Here is a 20066-nt window from a genome sequence, read left to right on the forward strand (position 1 = left end):
TCTTTGCTCTACTGCCCTTCCATTTTCCAAATGCAGACTTATTTGCTTTAAAAAATATTGATACTGTGTACAAAGCAAGATTAAACATTACATTCAGGGATATGAAAATAATGTAGGGACGCTTGTGTCCAGAAACATGAATCAATAGAACATTTCTTCAGGGAGACACCGATGGTGATTTTGGTTTGTACCCCACTAAGTTTCTTTCTTTCCCCCATTCAGAATTACAACCACGGCGTAAGTCTGCAAGTCAGTTATTTCTGATCTACTACCCTCAAAAAGAATATTAAAATACACCAATACACATGAAATCCTCTCACAAATGTTTACACATTCTATTCATTTAACAACACACTTATGATACAGAATGAATATTTGCACAGAACAGATTTCTTTTTAAAAAAAAAATCAGCATAGAACAAACAGCTGGTTTGACATGAGTCATCAGAGGACACCTTCTTTTCTTCACTAAGTGTTGGTAACCCAATGAGAAAGCAGTAGGGGAAAAGAACAGTATACTTACATTTAAAAACACAAGCTCAAGTCTTAAATGCTTTAAAGGTTTTGGACATGGTGACAGCCAAGCTTGCAACACTTATAACTATTCTGATAAGCCAGTCTGTTCTACAGACTAGGTATTATTTTAAAAACTAAACGAGGCCACCTTCTAAAGCAGCAGTCCCCAACCCCTGGGCCTCGGACCGGTACCGGTCCGTGAGTCGTTTGGCACCAGGCCGCGAGAGTTGAGGCTCAGGTGTGAAATGTATGGTTTTCAGGGTTTTTATCAGTTTTCAGTGTTATTTTGTTATCGTTTTTATCATTAACTCGGTTGTCCTGGGTCTTTTCACGTGTGTTATGAATAAATCTTCTTCTTTTCGGTACCGGTACTAGTTTTATTTTGTTGTATTTATCCGTGACACCTTAAAGGCCGGTCCCTGAAAATATTGTCGCGCATAAACCGGTCCGTGGCACAAAAAAGGTTGGGGACCGCTGTTCTAAAGGACTGATCACAGCAGGCGTTAAATAAAACACAATGAGCAAACACAAAAGTCTACTGTGTTATACCGGCAACTGGATTTTACATGCAGTTTTGGCCAGGTAAACACCACGATAAGGAATGATGAACTTTTTCTGTTCGGTTTTGAAGGTGTTTTTTCATGAAAAAAAGCATCACACTTATAGCTTATCTTAACAGCATGAATGTCAGTGTTTGATAGTCTCTTAAAAATAATCTCTTTAGTTAATCACACAGCTCAATACAGTTTTTTTCTCTACATGGGGAAAACATTGACAGACAAGTGAGTTCATTTGCAAGATCAAGTGCTTTGAACTGCAGCTTTTAGTCAAACCATGAAACTATTTTGTTCTTTTTTTCTTTCACACATTTGAAAACAAATTTACATCAAGTTCCTCTTATATTTGGTCACTCTGTCATCCTGGTATTAAATGCCATCAAAGTGCTACTAATGTCTTTCGAGGTCTCAGAATTTGGCATTTTTAAATAAACACCAATTCAAAGAATCTTATCAGAGGAGTTTGAGCTCATCATGGCCAGTTGAATGTCCTACCAGTGATCTGGTAAAACTTCTGATTGAAGGGATGAAAGAATTTTTGCAGTTTAGTCACTACTGATGGGTCCACCTCCGGATGGGTGCGGCCCTTGCTGCCTGCCAGGCACTTGTTGAAGACAATGTTAAATCGCAGACAATAAAATCCCCTGGTGGCATTGAAGTACAGGTTATACTGGCTGATCCTGGAGGGGAGGTTAAGGAAGCGCTCAACAAGCTGCAGCTCTGGCAGCGGGTCTGTAATAAGGCGATCCCCATCCACAATGTGAAACTGCTCCACGGGAAAGTACTTCAACCAACGCTCCAAATGTTTGGTGTAGATGCTGGTCCGGACTGCTTTGTATTTCGTGTTCACCTCGCAGGTGTTGGTGTCAATGACCAGCTTCTCAAACTTGTGGTAGGTCTTGTTTTTGCGCTCCTTGCCCTCCAGCACTTGGGTATAGTCCGACACAGCTCTGGTGGTAGGCTCGCGCACAATGATCAGCAACTTGATGGAAGAGTTCATCTTGAATATCCGTTCAGGGACTTCCTCTGTGATGAAGTAAGCGGGGCTCTTTTCAATGGTGATCTGATGAGGGAAGGAGAAGGGCATTTTCCCCCTGTACCAGTCGATGCCACGAGCGTAATTTTGGTCATTGTCAAAGAAGTGGATCTCTTGTGAAGCCTTGACAACTGCTGGATGCAGGTTGAGCATTTCCAGCAGGGCACGGGTGCCACCTTTACGCACCCCGATGATAATGGCCTGAGGCAGTTGCTGGACCAGGTTGTGCAGGCGAATTTGCTCTTTGGTGGCATTGCCCTTACGGATTTCATGTAGGAGGCCACGCTTAAACTGCAGAGTGCGGAGAGGAATTTGCTCTGGTTCAGGGGCGGGCAGTCTGCTGTCAACTGGGCAAATGGGCTGTAGCCTGAAACACAGGAAAAGAACGCATTTATCTTATTTTGTATCTCATTCTATAAGCAATTTTATCGCTCATAGAATACATTTATCACTTTAATCTTGACTAAATAAGCTACTTGAATGTAAAACTTATTATTAATGGAACAATTCTCTGAAGCTAATGCAAAGAAACATCCTGAAACATCTATGACCTTCTGAGACCTCTGAAAAGCCTGTGGTATGTTAAGACTAAGGCTTTTGCAGCAGATGTTTAAAGTACTGTGAGTTGCAAGTTAGAGCCACCACAACAGACTCGTCCTAGCACAAGGACACAGCAAGCATAAAGTCACCCACTGGTTTGTCCTGTTTCTGGGGTATTGAACTGAATATTCTCACTCGCTGTGTCCCAATTCAGGGTATGCACGCTTGAAGTACGCATTTCAAGTGCGATCACGTCACCGCCATGCGACGACGGCTGTCCCAATTCGAAGTGTACTTCAAATGCATACTCCAAATGCGCCGTCGATTTCCCCAAATATCAAGCGTGGTCCGGTGCACGCTTCGTGGTCCCATATATCCCACAATTCATAGCGCGGCGGTGGGTGTGGATAATTTTGCCGCAAAATACGGCAGAAGGGAGCTGCCGAAAAGTGAACTGTCAAAAGTAAGTACTGAATATGACGTTACTTATTCATGTGCGAATGTTTAATAACGAAGAACATTAAAACATTGCTGTTGGCCACATGTCGGCAAAGTTGTGTGACATTAGTGATGTTTATACTTTCAGCATTAACTTGGTTTTAAAGCCTCTACTTCTAAATATATATATAGTCGACCTTAATCTTACAGAGAATCTGATGATTTTATGGATAATTAAAGTCAGTCATATATCCACAAACACAACAAGCTGAAAGTCAGTGATATATATATATATATATATATATATATATATATATATATATTATATATATATATATATTAGGGGTGCAACGATACTCGTATCGATATTGAACCGTTCGATACAGTGCTTTCGGTTCGGTACGCATATGTATTGAACAATACAACATTTTTAATTTATTTTATCAACTTTCCTTCTGACGGTGCTGTCTGTGTTGAGCGCTCAGTGGATCTGCGCTCGACAGCGCAGCCTAGGTGGAGTAGTCGAACACAGATTCACTGAGCAGGCAAGCTAGCTAGACAGAAGTTAAGCTCGTTGCAACATGGCAAATTGAACCTCCCCCACCCTCATTCAGATCTGGCGTCTGGAACTATTTTGGTCTTCATGTGACGTATGACCTTGAAGGTAAGCGTGTCATGGACTAAAGTAAAACAGTATGTCAGATGTGCCAGGCAATGCTCAATTACATGAGTGGGAACTAGTGTGTTAGCGCAGTTAGCTCGTTAATGTGTTGACGCTGTCCAGCCCCACACACGGGGCAATCCGCGGTAGCTCGTTAACGGAGATTTGCCGTGTTGTGGCGTTAACCTCATTTCAGATTAAGGCTGACAGCACTAGTGGGAACACAACGAATATGACTGCACATTTACCCCATAGCATCCTAGTGCAAAGACAAGTGGAAGCAGACAAAAACAACAAGCACGCATACAAACTTTACCCGAGTCATTTAGACAGCCGTTAGCACATGATTCTCCTTATGGGGACCTGATATGTTTAATATGCTGCTGAGAATATAGCCCAGAAGAAGCGTATAGTATAGCTTTTATTTTGGAAAGAGACATTTCTCTGTAATAAACTCTCTTTTCCAAAGATGAGTGATTCCTCAATCAGATACAGGGCTCGCAAAATCGCTAGCCCGACGTCCCGGGGCTAGCGATTTTTCCAGTCGGGCTGCCCTGCTCTGCTCGTCGGCCTATCGTAGGAAGGAAAAATATATGTCAATGCTTTTGCATTCTTTCGGAAATGTAGCTGGGTAATTATGTCATTGGCATCGGTGAGCCACTGTCAATATGTGACATATTGAAATCGCGTTTGAATTTGCGCTTGTTTTTTGCTTTCACTTTGCAATCGCGCTAACTGTGTATAGAGAGCGACAGCACTGATTGGTGAGTGATGATAATTTGCGCACCAATTCCTCTGACATCGTCTTATCAATCGTTAGCTTACTATGCAAACAAGACAAGTGAAATCTCCCGCAGCAAGCTTAAACATGTGAGAGGTTGATCGCAGAGAATCGCTGAGTGTTATGTGAGTGCGTGTGTAAAAGCAGCAGGATATATATTTTAGTTCTGCTGAGCCAAATAAGACGGGTCAGGGTGAAGAAGTGACAGCCAAAGAAAAGCTTACCACAAAACGGAAAAGTTATGACAAATCAGACTATGAGGCAAAAAGAAAGTGCAGCTTTATGGTTTCATGGACAAAAGAATTTCTGTGGCTGCAATATGACGAGCTAAATAACCAGGGCTGCACATAAGTGGTCCGCAGGTGCGCATTCGCTGTCAAAATAAAAAACGCGCACAAGATAAGAAGTTGCAACGCGTGTTTGCATACATAAGATTTTCAGGAGGAGGACAGACATTTGTTTAGAACTCTTAAAGATGTCAAAGAAGCTCCTTTAAGCAATTACTTTGGTGTTCCTCCACCTCCAAAGAAATGTCAGGAGTCCGAACCACAAAAGAAGCGCGTATTCTCGGAAAAGTGGTTGCAGGAGGTGAGCTGGCTTCAAACAAATGATGAACGCACAGAGAGGTGGTGCAGAATGTGCCGTGAAAATTTAATAAATGACAAATTAATAAAAAGGCATGAACATTTTTTTGTGTATCGAAAAAATATCGAACCGTGACACCAAAGTATCGAACCGAACCGAACCGTGAATTTTGTGTATCGTTGCACCCCTAATATATATATATATATATATATATATATATATATATATATATATATATATATATATATATGTATCATAATAATCTGACAATACTATAATATTGGCCATATTATATTTACATTACCATAGTGAGATGACTTTAGTCTCATGAACAACATTCACTAATTATTATTTACTAGCTAATCTTTTGACTGTTCAGTACAGAAATGAAGCCCTTGAATCATGTTTTACAGTCCTGTGGTCTCAGCCTCAGATACTCAACTAATCAAAGTGATGTCATGACAAAAATGATTGACCAACAAAACAATTTTCTCCTTCATTTATGTCACACAAAGCTGTATGTAACGTGTCTCGCGGTTAGTATCATGGTTGCTAGGCAACCTGAACAGCGCGACGAAGCATATACCGTCCCATTTCACACGCCTCTCACTTCCGCACTTCTCGTACTTATAGTACGTAGTGCGCGTAGCGCGCGTACTTCAAGCGTGCAGACCCTGAAATTGGACACAGCCATTGTCACCAAAACCCCTTTTTTAAAACAAGGAAGTATAGCGATTTATCAGTCACTGAGTAGTAACCACAAACAGCCATAAACTGCCAAAGCTGCTGCCCCCTGCTGGCCATTATGCAGGTTTAAGGAACTGTCTCCACTTTTTAGACTTGAATGCTGCATTCATATTTTACATACAGTCTGTGTCTAACAGATCCCTCAACTGGTTCATGGTTAGTTCCTCATCAACTATGGTATTCATTTCTTTGGAATGCCATTTCTCTTATGCATAATTGCGAGCACCACATTTTTGTCAATAAAGATGACTACAGTAGTGCATATACCAGATATATGACTTGTTTGTTTTTAGAATAACTGATGGAACTAAGTAGTGTAAAAATTTCACCTCAAGAAATGAAAAATGCAGACGATGGTAAATGCCCAGAACTTATGCAAAAGCATAACAAGGTTGCACAGATTAGACTGAGCATATCAGAGAAGTCAATTGGCTCCAGGTCATTGTTTTTAATATTGATGGGGAAAAGAATTGTATTTTCTTTGAAGACCATCTGAAATTGTTGAAAGGTTTTCTTTTTTCTGTTTTTCAAAGTAAATAGTAGTTGCGCCTCCTTCTCTGGGGAAATGATGCCCAAAGTTGAACCTTTCAGGAAGAATTTCTCTCATTTAATCTAAAGCAGAAAATCTGCCTCAGTCAGGAGAACAACCTCCATTTTAGGATAAAAAATGATTTAAATGTGTACCTGTCAAAGCTACACATTGCCAAGTTGCATGTCTATGAATGCCTAAATACTTCAAGATTTTATAAAATACAGAAATGTTTCTGGAATACACTGTGATTGGTTTAAAAAGTATAGGACACTAAAGTTTGTAATGCAAGTTGCTTTAAATTAAGGCAATGTATGTTTTAAAATATACCCGCCATGACTTACCTATCCAAAGTCCCAACCCTGGCCACGAGATAGAGGACACTTCCGATAGCAAGGCTGCCCAAAACGAAGAGCTTCTGTCTCAGCAATGCCTGCTGTTTGAATAGCATGGCCCTCCATCAATCTTCAGGACTGTGACTTCAGCCTGCAGAGAGCCAAGCACATAAACCACTAATCACCGAGGGAAGAGAGACAGCCTAATGTTTATTAACACACACTCACTCAAGTTTTACAAGTGATTAAGCCGCGCTCACATAAGGCTGAAAAGTGCTGCATTGCCATTAAAGGAAACGCTTGCCCAACCACCACTTTGTTACATTTATTTATTTCAGACAAGTTGAGAATCTGATTTAATGGAATACACTGGCATGCTGAGAAAGATCAGTTACTGCTACGGTTTTAAAAAGTTGGCTTCAGCATTCCAAATGAACAGTTCTGTATGCACAAGTTGCAGTTCATTAATCGATACTTCTTGAGAACGACCACATAACGGTGAATATTCTGAAAGAGGTCCTTCTGTTGAATAACCCGCAGATAACTGCCAGTCCTGCAGTTACCCTGAGGTCTAAATAGCTTTTCAGCAACACTGCACTGCTGTTAAGGTTTTTCTCTTGCTTGATGTGAAGCCAAGAAGCAGCCTTGGAGAGCCTTCTATGTGTTACAATGACAAATTCACATGACTGAACTCAGCTTTTCGATCATGTCGTCAGTTGACCCATTGTTAATCAACAGTGTTTAATTATTGCATCCCGACTGTTACATAATGAATTTATTAAGAAACTGTGACTGTTTTATTTCAACTGTCTCAATAAATAAATAATGTTTCTTAGCTTCTTAGTGTCCTTAATGTCTGTCCTCACTTTAAAACTAAACGTCATATCTCTATTTGTAAAAACATTCAAAGAAAAGTTGAGAAAAAATCCCCCAAAAAGCTTAGTCACATTATGGTGATGCATATTGTACTGTTTACCTTCAAAATTGGAAGAAAATCTCATATTGAGCCAAGAGAGGGCACTCCATCCTTTCAGTGGAGTGCAGAAACACTGGTCTCACTGCCATTTCTGTTTCGCTCTCAGTGTCTGAACCTTTTGTGCGTCTGCAATCTTTGCACAGCATGAGCAGGTAAATTACATTATGAAATAGCAGTTCAATACAGAAGGCAGAGGCATTGTTAAAAAAGGGCCTCTGAAAGTGCAGTCTAATCGAGCCCTTAAAACAGGCCAGCATTCGCGACAGAGCGCTCCCCCAGTGCCTCATGAATAAATACGGATGGCTTTTGACCCCTCTATGACTGGAAAACATTTTGCTCATAATGCCTCATAGTGACTTCTGAATGGAGACCTGCAAAGCAACTGCAATTTCATCAGTCTGACAAAGCAGGAGAATAAAGCCACTTAGCCAAGGGCCAGCCCTGTGGCTGTGGAGTCCCATTTAGAAAATAAATGTTTTTCATTACAGCCTGTATCACTAAAACAAGTGGTACGTCAGTCAATTCCAATGAAGGGGGAAAAAAGTCAGTTTAATACTTTTTTGTGCAGAGACAGACCATTCCAAGTGCCAAGCAATCCACCTTCAGATTGTGTTATTTGTAAAAAACAACAACAAAAAACCCCCAACAAGAACTGAGATTATATTATCAAGGTAATTTTCTTTCCTTTTACTATAAACTGATTTACAATGAGCCTCTTATCTATTATTTGTGTATAATAACAACATTTCAGCATTTCTGCATTCAGTACACTCAGAGGTTTCTGTTTCCCCACCCTCCATATTGCTTGTCTTTTCTTTCTTCTACTTTTGAGTCAGATACTTTCTTTTTGAGAATAGTTTGGTGGTTTCATCCCGTCAAAGAAGAGTGTAAGACAAAGACTATACAATAATTTCAAAATACAAAACACTGGGTCACCTACCCAGGACCGCAACACTGTGTAATTTTTCTTTTTGCATGGTTGTAGAGTTGTGGTTACAGACTTTATTGTCTCGTCCATACACTTACATTTTGAGTTTAATTAATTTGCCAAAAACAGATTAAATACAGTTTCAAGTACTAAAATAATTTACACATTAGTAACACAGAGTGAAACGAGACTATGGAATTCACTTTAAAAATCATAAAAGGGATGAAAGTGTGTCGATATTATCCACTCATGTATCAAAAATATTTAGTTCCCGCAGAGAATATTTTGTCCAATAATCAAAGAGCTAATGAAAATGGTCACCCTGCTCAAAAGCTACACTTGTCTCATAAGCACATGTCTGAAAGCTAGAATATTTAGCAAAGGTCAAATGAGCTCGTTCTAAACTAGGGATGGGTACCGGTATCCGGTGCCATTATGGCACCAGTTCTGACATAAACGGTAGTAACCAGACCGAAAAGCAGCGCACATTTCGGTGCTTTATTTAGGTGCTTTTTTTCCCCTGAGATGTCATACACTTTGGATTCTAGCCAATCATTTTACCTTTCCAAGGATAGCAGGTGGGCCCAGGTACGTACATTCTTTTAGAGCAGAGCTACAGATTAAAAACGCCCAAGGCGAAGCGGCCAAAAGTGTGGCTGTACTTCTCAGCAAAAGATGCAAACTCAGCAGCCTGCAACAAGTGCTTTAAGGTGATACTGTGCAAAGGAGGTAACACCTCGAATCTGATGAAACACCTGACGACGCATAGCATTTTTTTAAAAGACGAGAAATGCACCGTATTTGATAGCTTGCTGCAAGACCTCACACTGAGCACATCTACTGCCGGTGTGGTGCCTGTTATCGGACCGGGAGTTAGCAACATCCCCCAAGAACCCGAAGAGGAGAGTCCTGGCCCCTAGCCATGTCAGTGTAGCAGAAATGATGACGCATGATGACGGCAGCAGCAGCCGTTCTTCTCTGCGTGAGTAGCTTAATGTTGTTCGTGTGTAATTTACATTGAGTACGCTAACCACGTTATTAAATTTATGCATGTAAAGTGAACTAGCAAACAACGTCGTAGTTACATGCGGCTGTCTTGTTGTTTGATGGCAGATACTCCCTTCACCCTGGCCAAAAAGGCTAAAATGACCAAAGAAAAAGTGGAAAACAGCTAAACATGAGAGGTTTTTGGACAAAGTTTGTGTTTTTTCCATTGTTTAAGCGCTGCTTCCAGCCACGAGTGATACCATATATGCCCTATAGTTGCAGAAAAGGCTAATATTGTTATCTTTTTACAATAAAACAGCTAAACATGAGAGGTTTTTGGACAAAGTTTGTGTTTTTTCCATTGTTTAAGCGCTGCTTCCAGCCACGAGTGATACCATATATGCCCTATAGTTGCAGAAAAGGCTAATATTGTTATCTTTTTACAATAAAACAGCTAAACATGAGAGGTCTTTGGACAAAGTTTGTGTTCTCCATTCTTTACGCACCGGTTTGAGCACCGTTTCAAAAGTACCGGTTTGGCACCGGTATTGGATAAAACCTAAAAGATACCCATCCCTATTCTAAACGCTAAAAAAATCAAACCCAATAAATATTAAGATCCAAACTGTTGGAGTGTAGGTCTTTTGACTTGCAAATACATACATGTAGTATCAGCTCTTAGCTGATACTACATTGTACTAATAAATACAGAACATTTACTCCAAGTTAATTATGATTTATTGATAAGCATACACAGCTTTCTGTCACTGAGTTACATCCTGAACACTGGTGGCTCTAGGTATCTGGACCTAACCTTACAGCTACAGAGAGAATTTTTAAAAATATATACATTTTTTTGTTACAGAGCATTGTGTTCTACGTCCTGATCGGCTTTAGACCATTGTCAATCAATCTCCTCCGTGCCATGTCTCCTGTACAGTACAGAATGCGTTCAGCTTGTCAAATTTACATAAATCTTAGATCGCTAGCAGTGTGACTCTGAAGTGCTGTATTGTATGTTTGTAAGTTTTCTCCCCAACATACACAACAATGTCGATGAAATGTTTTGCACCGTCAAAGGGACCTGCTGCAGCACCCAAAAGTCAGAGGAAGATGCTAACCATCAAAAAGTTGGACTTCTGGACATGCTAAAGGAAGGTAGATCCAAGGGATCATTAACACCGCCCAAAAGATCACTGGCTGCCCTCTCCCCACACTGGAAGTTCTACACAACATCCACTGTTTTAAAATGGCCCAAAACATCATAAAAGACACCTCACATCCTGGCCACTCCCTGTTTGAACTGTTGCCCTCAGGCAGACGGTAATGGGCAATCAGCGTAAGGACTAATAGACTCAAACACAGCTGTTATCCAACTGCAATAACACATCTGAATACTACAAAAAAAATGTCCATCACGCCACTCTTGTGTTAATCTATGCACGGTCTGAAGCATGTATGTGGGAATGTATGTGAATGTTTACTGTTACGTCTTATTAGTATTTTAAGTATTCTATCTATTTTATTTATTGAATTTTATTGTTTTATTTATATTTTGATATTGCTAGGGATGATGCAATGATTGGGGACCATTGTTAATTTCGTTGTACCTGTGACAATGACAATGAAGTTTCTGATTCTGATAGATCATAAGGCGCATTATGCGAAACAAAACAGTCAGATAAGGCAAACTTTACTCATTCTTCTTGCTTCCTCTACTTCCATACCATTGATTCATTAATGTTGAATTCTCGCGCAGATTCTGGGTCAGTTTGACCCAGTTTTTTTGAGTTCTCATGTTTTGGTTTGATTTTGGATTTTGTATTATTATTCTGAGTCTTGTGCTTTGTTGAGTGTTATTAGAATTCTATGTTTTTGTTTATTTGTGTTATGGGATTAGTTCTTAGGTTTTCTGTCTAATGTTTAGTGTAGATTTAGTTCTGTGTCTGGTCTGCGTTTTTTGTGTAGTTGTTTCTTGTTTCTTGTTTTATTGTAAATGTCTGCGAGTGCCTGTGCGTGGATCCTCATTTATTTCCCCACACGGCTCACTCCATTCGCCGTGACAGTACAGGCCAGCCAGATTATGGATCCAGCAGCATTCGCTCCACCCAAGGAGCTTCAGGAGGTCATTATCGACTCTGCTTCGAGATTAAATAACCTGTGGCTTGAGCATGAGGGAGAATCATTTCTCTACGCTGTGGAAGCCAGGCTACAGCAGCTTATTTCTGGTCACCCCTGGCTATTGGACTCACTGCACCCGCTTGTACAGGATTTCATTCTCCGTGAACTTCACCTTCACCCCCCGCCACTACCGCTCGCCTGCTCGCCTCAACGGAGGACATGCTGCCCAAACCGCCGGACGTGGAATTACCCGGCCCATCAGAGCCATCTCCGAGAAGGAGGCGACGTTCGATCGCCGTCGGCGCGTCACCCCACAGCCGGATGTCGGGACATGTAAACAGCTGGCTGATGTGAGTGAGAAGAAGTCTGACTCTGGCACAAGGACAATTTTTTCTGATTCAGTCTTCTGTGCAGTAAGTGAGGGAAATGGTGTTTTTCCTGGCTCCCCGATGACTGCTGTAAATGAGACTGGCTTTTTCCCCGTTTTTCCCTGTCACTGTCAAGCACCTCCCGGCTCCAACAGGAGTCCAGCTTCTCTCGTGGACGCCGAGCTGGGGTGAGTGAGAAAGACTCTGTTCCTCCGCCTTTTATGTCAGGGATTACACAGACTGTTGTCACCAAGGCATTATGAACCCCAGAGCTCCTGTTCTGAGAATACTGTTTGTTTGTTTCATCCTCATCGTTAGGTGTGTTGGAGAACACTTTCAGCCCTCTGAGGACTGCATCCCACTGTCGCTGCCTGCATCCCACTGTCGCTGCCTGCTCCAAGCCAATGTGCTGCTCAGCTCCAGCCAGTGTCCACACTGCCAGAGGTCTCCGTACCTGCTGGTTCAGTGACTGTCTCCGCTGGAGGGTCCAGGAGGCCCATTCAGCCGCCTGTCTCTGCTGGAGGGCCCGAGGGGCCCGTGCAGCATCAAGCCACGTCAGCTGGGGGTTCTGGAGAACCCAGCCAGCATTGTGTCAAGTTAGCTGGGGGTTCAGGAGAACCCAGCCAGCATCAAGTCTCGTCAACTGGGGGTTCAGGAGAGCATAGCCAGCATCAAGCTACATTAGCTGGGGGTTCAGGAGAGCCTGGCTAGCATCAAACTACATCAGCTGGGGGTTCTGGAGAGCCTGGCCAGCATCAAGCTATGTCAGCTGGAGGTTCTGGAGGACCCAGCCAGCACATCCTCGTGTCCACTGACGGCTCTGGGGAGCCTGTTCAGCCACCACCTGCTCCACCACCTACAACTTCCACACTGTCGCCTGCAGCGTCACCACCTACAACTTCCACACCGTCGCCTGCACCGTCACCACCTGCACCGTCACCACCTGCACCGTCACCACCTGCACCGTCACCACCTGCAACCTCCACACCGTCGCCTGCAGCGTCTGGTTCTGCAGCTACCACGCTGCCGTCTGGTTCCGCAGCTGCCACGCTGCCATCTGGTCCTGCCTCATCTGGTCCTGCCTCGTCTGGTCCTGCAGTTGCCACACCGCCGTCTGATCCAGCCCGGCCTGTACCACCTCGCTTTCGCCGGCCTCTTTCCAGGCCTCTAGTTGGACGTCGAGGGCAGCCTCCTGAATGAGTTTGTTGCCGCCGCTGGCTTAACGGCCAGCCTCCGGACCTGCTCTGTCGCCGCCACTGCCTTCCACGTAGCCAGCCTCCGGATCTGTTCTGTCGCCACCGCTGGCTTCACGGTCGGTCTCTTGACCTGCTCTGTTGCCGCCACTGCCTTCCGCATGGCCAGCCTCCTGATTTTTTTTTTTTTTTGCGAGAGTGTCTCATGACAATGACGTAAGCAAGTGCAACGTTCATGGCAACAGCTGTGTGCAGATCAAAAATGGATAATATAACGAGTGCGGGAGAGAGTATGAGCGTGCAGCGTTTAAGGCGTGGAAGTACTGACCTTACTTCGAGTTTGATTCCGTAAAAAGTGACAAAAACATTAGCGTCCACTGCTCACTGCGTGGGAAGAAAACTTTTCACAGCAAAAAAACCCCTAAATGTCCGAGCAAGCACCAAATACGCTGCCGCTGGAATGTGAAATTCACAGAGAAACTGCTGTATCCTTCCACTGACCGCTGCGGCACACTTGCACCAGGGCAAACCTCCGCCTGCCCCACTCCTGCTATACAGGTGAAAATAGAGCAACACGACCGCTGAATCTTTGATTTTATTTATTTTCTGCTGTGTTTTACGTGCATCTATTTGAAAGAGTGTAAACACAAAAAATTATTTTATTTTGTATGCTGAAATATGCAGAAAAAAAGGTTTAAATGTTAAACAAATTTCTTCCAGTCAGAGAATGTTGCATATAATTTAATGTTTGCTTGATGCATAAAGTTAAAAGATTAAAACTAATAAAACAAGTTTTAAAAAGAGACCTTCTCATTTGATTACATTTTATATGATGGATTATGCAGAAAAAGTAGAATTGGGCTGAAAGATCTATTGCTTTACTACCTATTTAGAGGATAAATCATGTTTTAAAAAGTAACTAAGTAACTAATTACTTTTGAAAATAAGTAATCAGTAAAGTAACGGGATTACTTTTTGGGGAAGTAATCAATAATTAGTTACTGATTACTTTTTTCAAGTAACTTGACCAACACTGGCTGCCACAAACGATTATTTTGATTGCCGACTAGTCACAGATTATTGTTGCGATTAGTCGACTAATCAGATTATGCATCCATTAGACATAAAACGTACAGCTTATCTTTAAGTGTTAAGGTATGTGCTAACTAGAAATAAAGAGCAGATGATAGTTTATTAAACTTTTAATGAAATTTCCTGAACTCAGCCGTCGGTTGTGTCCAAATTCATGGGCTGCATCCTCTACGTGGGCTGGGTCCTCAGAAGGTCCGGTAGGCCGGAAGTAAACGGCTGTGAAATTGGACTTCAGATTAGCTTTCAGATTTGTGTCACCGCTGTCTCGGTGGAGTTTAATAAACTCAGCTGTCTGCTCCTTGCTATCTAAAATATAACAGGACACTGGTGTAAATTCTCGGCCATCTCACACTTCTGTGTAATCAGTTTTCTGTTTGACGTTTATTCAACTGTGTGAAAACAAAGGAGGAACCCACCTGGAGGATTAATAAAGTTTTATTTTATCTATATCTAATCTAATAACTTTAATCTCAGCCAAACCGATTTACTCACGAACAAATAAAACACTAAAAGTTTTAGGTTATCTAAGTGACTTATATATTACGTTTAACCTGAGTAGCGAAAGACCGCGGTGATCTGAAAATGATGTGCTGGGAGTTTGTCGTTCTCGGCAGCTCTACTGACCCTTGAGCTCCCGGCTAGCTATCAAGCTGGTGGATAACAGACGTCTCCGAAAACGTTGGAGCACTTTTGCAAATATGTAATATCTTGATAAACCGAGCAGATATTTGAAGTTTACACAGCTACATTCTTGCCTGAAAATATGTTAAAAGTTTATTTTGTGACCCAGAAAGAGTAATAAGTGTAATATTAAAAAAAAGGAAAAGCACCTGCCACCATTGTTGGAAACGGAAATTGGCTGGGCCGCGCTATGAATCCTGGATAGGTTGGGCCACAAATGTTTTACACCAGACCCATCCTTCAAATCTGTGGAAAAGGAGTGTTACTACCCGATCCGTACTGGAAACCCGATCGGTACCACGCATGCGCCACTGTCCCAGAAACGATGTGGGCTTCATAGATAATTGGCAAACCTTCTGGAGGAAACCTGGTCTTGTTAGGAGAGATGGCATCCATCCCACTTTGGATGGAGCAGCTCTCATTTCTAGAAATATCGACAAATTTATTAAACCCCTCAAAACATGACTATCCAGAGTTGGGACCAGGAAGCAGAGTTGCAGTCTTACACGCCTCTCTGCAGCTTCTCTCCTCCTGCTACCCCCCCAAAAACCCATCTCCATAGAGACTGTGTCTGCTTCCAAAAAGACAAAAAACAAACTAAAAACCAGCAACAAACAACTTAAACATTTACAAAGAAAGAACAATACAGTATCCACATCTGAACCAAAGAGTAAAACAGTGAAATGTGGATTATTAAATATTAGGTCTCTCTCCTCCAAGTCTCTGTTAGTACATGACTTAATAATTGATCAACAAATTGATTTACTCTGCCTTACAGAAACCTGGTTGCAGCAGGATGATTATGTTAGTTTAAATGAATCAACACCCCCGAGTCATTCTAACTACCAGAAATCTCGAAGCACAGGTCGAGGGGGCGGTGTGGCAGCAATTTTTCACACCAGTCTATTAATTAATGAAAGACCAAGACAGACTGTTAATTCATTTGAAAGCCTGATGCTTAGCATTGTCCACCCCAGCTGTGAAACTCAGAAACCAGTCTTACTTGTTATCATCTATCGTCCACCTGGGCCTTACACAGAGTTTCTGTCTGATTTCTCAGACTTTATATCTAATTTAGTTCTGAGCTCAGATAAAATAATTATTGTGGGTGATTTTAACATCCATGTTGATGCTAAAAATGACAGCCTCAACATGGCATTTAATCTGTTGTTAGACTCAATTGGTTTCTCTCAAAATGTAACAGAACCCACCCACCACTTTAATCACACTCTAGATCTTGTTTTAACATATGGCATAGAAACTGAACATTTAACAGTGTTTCCTGAAAACCCTCTCCTGTCTGATCATTTCTTGATAACATTTACATTTACAATAATTGATTACGCAGCAGTGGAGAGTGGACTTTATCAAAGTAGATGTCTTTCTGAAAGCGCTGTAACTAAGTTTAAGAATATAATCCAGCCACTGTTATCATCGTCAATGCCCTGTACCAACACAGAGCAGAGCAGCTATCTGAACGCTACCCCAACAGAGGTCGATTATCTTGTTAATAATTTCACCTCCTCACTACGTACGACTCTGGATACTGTAGCTCCAGTGAAAACTAAGGTCTCTAATCAGAAGTACCTGACCCCGTGGTATAATTCTCAAACACGTACCCTAAAGCAGTTGACTCGTAATCTGGAGAGGAAATGGCATGTCACAAATTTAGAGGATCATCATTTAGCCTGGAGAAATAGTTTGTTGCTTTATAAGAAAGCCCTCCGCAAAGCCAGAACAGCTTACTACTCATCACTGATTGAAGAAAATAAGAACAACCCCAGGTTTCTCTTCAGCACTGTAGCCAGGCTGACAAAAAGTCAGAGCTCTTTTGAGCCAACCATCCCTTTAACGTTAACTAGTGATGACTTCATGAACTTCTTCACAAATAAAATTTTCATCATTAGAGAAAAAATTACCAATAATCATCCCACAGATGTAATATTATCTATAGCTACTCTTAGTACCATTGATGTTAAGTTAGACTCTTTTTCTCCAATTAATCTTTCTGAGTTAACTTCAGTAATTACTTCCTCCAAACCATCAACGTGTCTTTTAGACCCCATTCCTACAAAACTGCTCAAAGAAGTCCTGCCATTGATTAATTCTTCGATCTTATATATGATCAACCTATCTCTAATAATCGGCTATGTACCACAGGCCTTCAAGGTGGCTGCAGTTAAACCTTTACTCAAAAAGCCATCTCTAGACCCAGCAGTCTTAGCTAATTATAGGCCAATCTCCAACCTTCCTTTCATATCAAAAATCCTTGAAAGAGTAGTTGTCAAACAGCTAACAGATCATCTGCAGAGGAATGGTTTATTTGAAGATTTTCAGTCAGGTTTCAGAGTTCATCACAGCACAGAAACAGCTTTAGTGAAGGTTACAAATGATCTTCTTATGGCCTCTGACAGTGGACTCATCTCTGTGCTTGTCCTTCTTGACCTTAGTGCAGCATTCGATACTGTCGACCATAATATCCTATTAGAGCGATTAGAACATGCTGTAGGTATTACAGGTATTGCACTGCAGTGGTTTGTATCATATCTATCTAATAGACTCCAATTTGTGCATGTAAATGGAGAGTCCTCTTCACACACTGAGGTTAATTATGGAGTTCCACAGGGTTCAGTGCTAGGACCAATTCTGTTTACATTATACATGCTTCCCTTAGGCAGCATCATTAGAAGACATAGCATACATTTTCACTGCTATGCAGATGGCACCCAGCTCTATCTGTCCATGAAGCCAGATAACACACACCAATTAGTTAAACTGCAGGAATGTCTTAAAGACATAAAGACTTGGATGGCCACTAACTTTCTGCTTCTTAACTCAGATAAAACTGAGGTCATTGTAATCGGCGCTGAAAAGCTTAGAAATATGGTATCTAACCAGATTCTTACTCTGGATGGCATTACCTTGGCCTCCAGTAACACTGTGAGGAACCTTGGAGTCATTTTTGACCAGGATATGTCCTTCAACGCACATATTAAACAAATATGTAAGACTGCGTTCTTCCATTTGCGCAACATCTCTAAAATTAGAAATATCCTGTCTCAGAGTGACGCTGAAAAACTAGTTCATGCATTTATTACTTCCAGGCTGGACTACTGCAATTCATTATTATCAGGATGTCCAAAAAACTCACTGAAAAGCCTTCAGCTAATCCAAAATGCTGCAGCAAGAGTACTGACAGGGACTAGAAAGAGAGAGCATATTTCTCCTGTTTTGGCTTCCCTTCATTGGCTTCCTGTTAAATCCAGAATTGAATTCAAAATCCTGCTCCTCACATACAAGGTCTTAAATAATCAGGCCCCATCTTATCTTAATGACCTTGTAGTACCATATTACCCTATTTGAGCACTTCGCTCCCACTCTGCAGGCCTACTTGTTGTTCCTAGAGTATTTAAAAGTAGAATGGGAGGGAGAGCCTTCAGTTTTCAGGCCCCTCTTCTGTGGAACCAGCTTCCAGTTTGGATTCGGGAGACAGACACTATCTCTACTTTTAAGATTAGGCTTAAAACTTTCCTTTTTGCTAAAGCATATAGTTAGGGCTGGACCAGGTGACCCTGAATCCTCCCTTAGTTATGCTGCAATAGATGTAGGCTGCCGGGGGATTCCCATGATGCATTGAGTTTTTCCTTTCCAGTCACCTTTCTCACTCACTATGTGTTAACAGACCTCTCTGTATTGAATCATATCTGTTATTAATCTCTGTCTCTCTTCCACAGCATGTCTTTTATCCTGTCTTCCTTCTCTCACCCCAACCGGTCGCAGCAGATGGCCGCCCCTCCCTGAGCCTGGTTCTGCCGGAGGTTTCTTCCTGTTAAAAGGGAGTTTTTCCTTCCCACTGTCGCCAAAGTGCTTGCTCATAGGGGGTCATATGATTGTTGGGCTTTTCTCTGTATCTATGAAGCGCCTTGAGGCGACATTTGTTGTGATTTGGCGCTATATAAATAAAATTGAATTGAATTGAATTGAATCCTGTCAAAGCTGCACAATGGCGTTTCAATTCGAACCTTTTGTCAGATGAAAATTTTGTAAAGTTTATTCAGGATGAAATACGCTTTTACTTGCCACCAACTCTTCCCCAGAGACTTCCAGCCTTGTCGTATGGGATGCCTTTAAGAGGCCAGATTATTGCTTATTCAGCAAGAATTAAAAAAAACAAAACAGTCCACCCATGAAAGAAATAAGTTAATGCAACAAATTAATGAGATCGATGAACAGTATGCTCTCAGAGAAATATTTAAAAAGCGTGTAGAACTTAAAACAAGACTTGACCTACTCACAACGTACTCCACTGAACGTTTACTCTTACATGACAAATCCAAATTTTATATGCATGGTGACAAACCTGATAAATTACTGGCGAGCCTTCTAAAAGGTTCTAGGCAAGGCAAAGTATTCTTAAAATTCGACAACAAGATGGCAACATAGTCAAAGATCACAAAAAAATTAATGAAGTGTTCAGGGATTTTTACTCACAGCTTTACACCTCAGAGTTCCAAACTGACTGCAATGCAATTAATGAGTTCTTAGCTAAACTTGACATTCCTGAAATTCCACCAGAACTTAAAACAAGGCTGGATGAACCCATCTCTCAGTTAGAAGTTTCCTTGGCTATAACTTCAATGCAATCTGGCAAGTGTCCAGGTCCGGATGGCTTTCCGTCAGAATTTTTCTCTTCATTACTGTCCACACAGCTTAGTGCAACCCTCGCGGACTACATCAGACAAGTATCTCTTCCTCAGTCATTCTATGAAGCCTGTATTACACTTATTACAAAGAAGAGAAAAGATCCATTGGAATGTGCCTCCTATAGACCCATTTCTCTATTGAACACAGACGCTAAAATATTAGCCAAGATACTTGCCCGTAGACTAGAAATAGTTCTTCCAAAAATTATTTCAAAAGACTAGACAGGCTTCATTAAAGGTCGTCATTCATATTTTAACATAAGGAGGCTATTTAACATAGTTTACTCCAGCT

The 20066-nt window shown here is 41.5% G+C and overlaps 1 protein-coding gene across 2 annotated transcripts in view; it reads right to left on the reverse strand.

Moving 5' to 3' along the window:
* Window positions 1-325: 325 nt before the first annotated feature.
* The window catches only part of LOC102794156 (heparan sulfate glucosamine 3-O-sulfotransferase 5), a 114588-nt gene continuing 94847 nt past the window's right edge, over window positions 326-20066 (reverse strand). For both annotated transcript variants that reach the window (XM_006796240.3, XM_006796241.3), the window contains 2 exons: window positions 6735-6876; window positions 326-2476 (listed from right to left, as the gene is read on the reverse strand). In XM_006796240.3, coding sequence (XP_006796303.1) covers window positions 1546-2476; window positions 6735-6841 — 1038 coding nt within the window. In that variant the 5' untranslated portion in view covers window positions 6842-6876 and the 3' untranslated portion in view covers window positions 326-1545. The remainder of the gene's footprint in view (window positions 2477-6734; window positions 6877-20066) is intronic.

This window comes from Neolamprologus brichardi, chromosome 15 (assembly GCF_056152115.1).
Source record: "Neolamprologus brichardi isolate AB-2024 chromosome 15, ASM5615211v1, whole genome shotgun sequence".
Taxonomy (NCBI): domain Eukaryota; kingdom Metazoa; phylum Chordata; class Actinopteri; order Cichliformes; family Cichlidae; genus Neolamprologus; species Neolamprologus brichardi.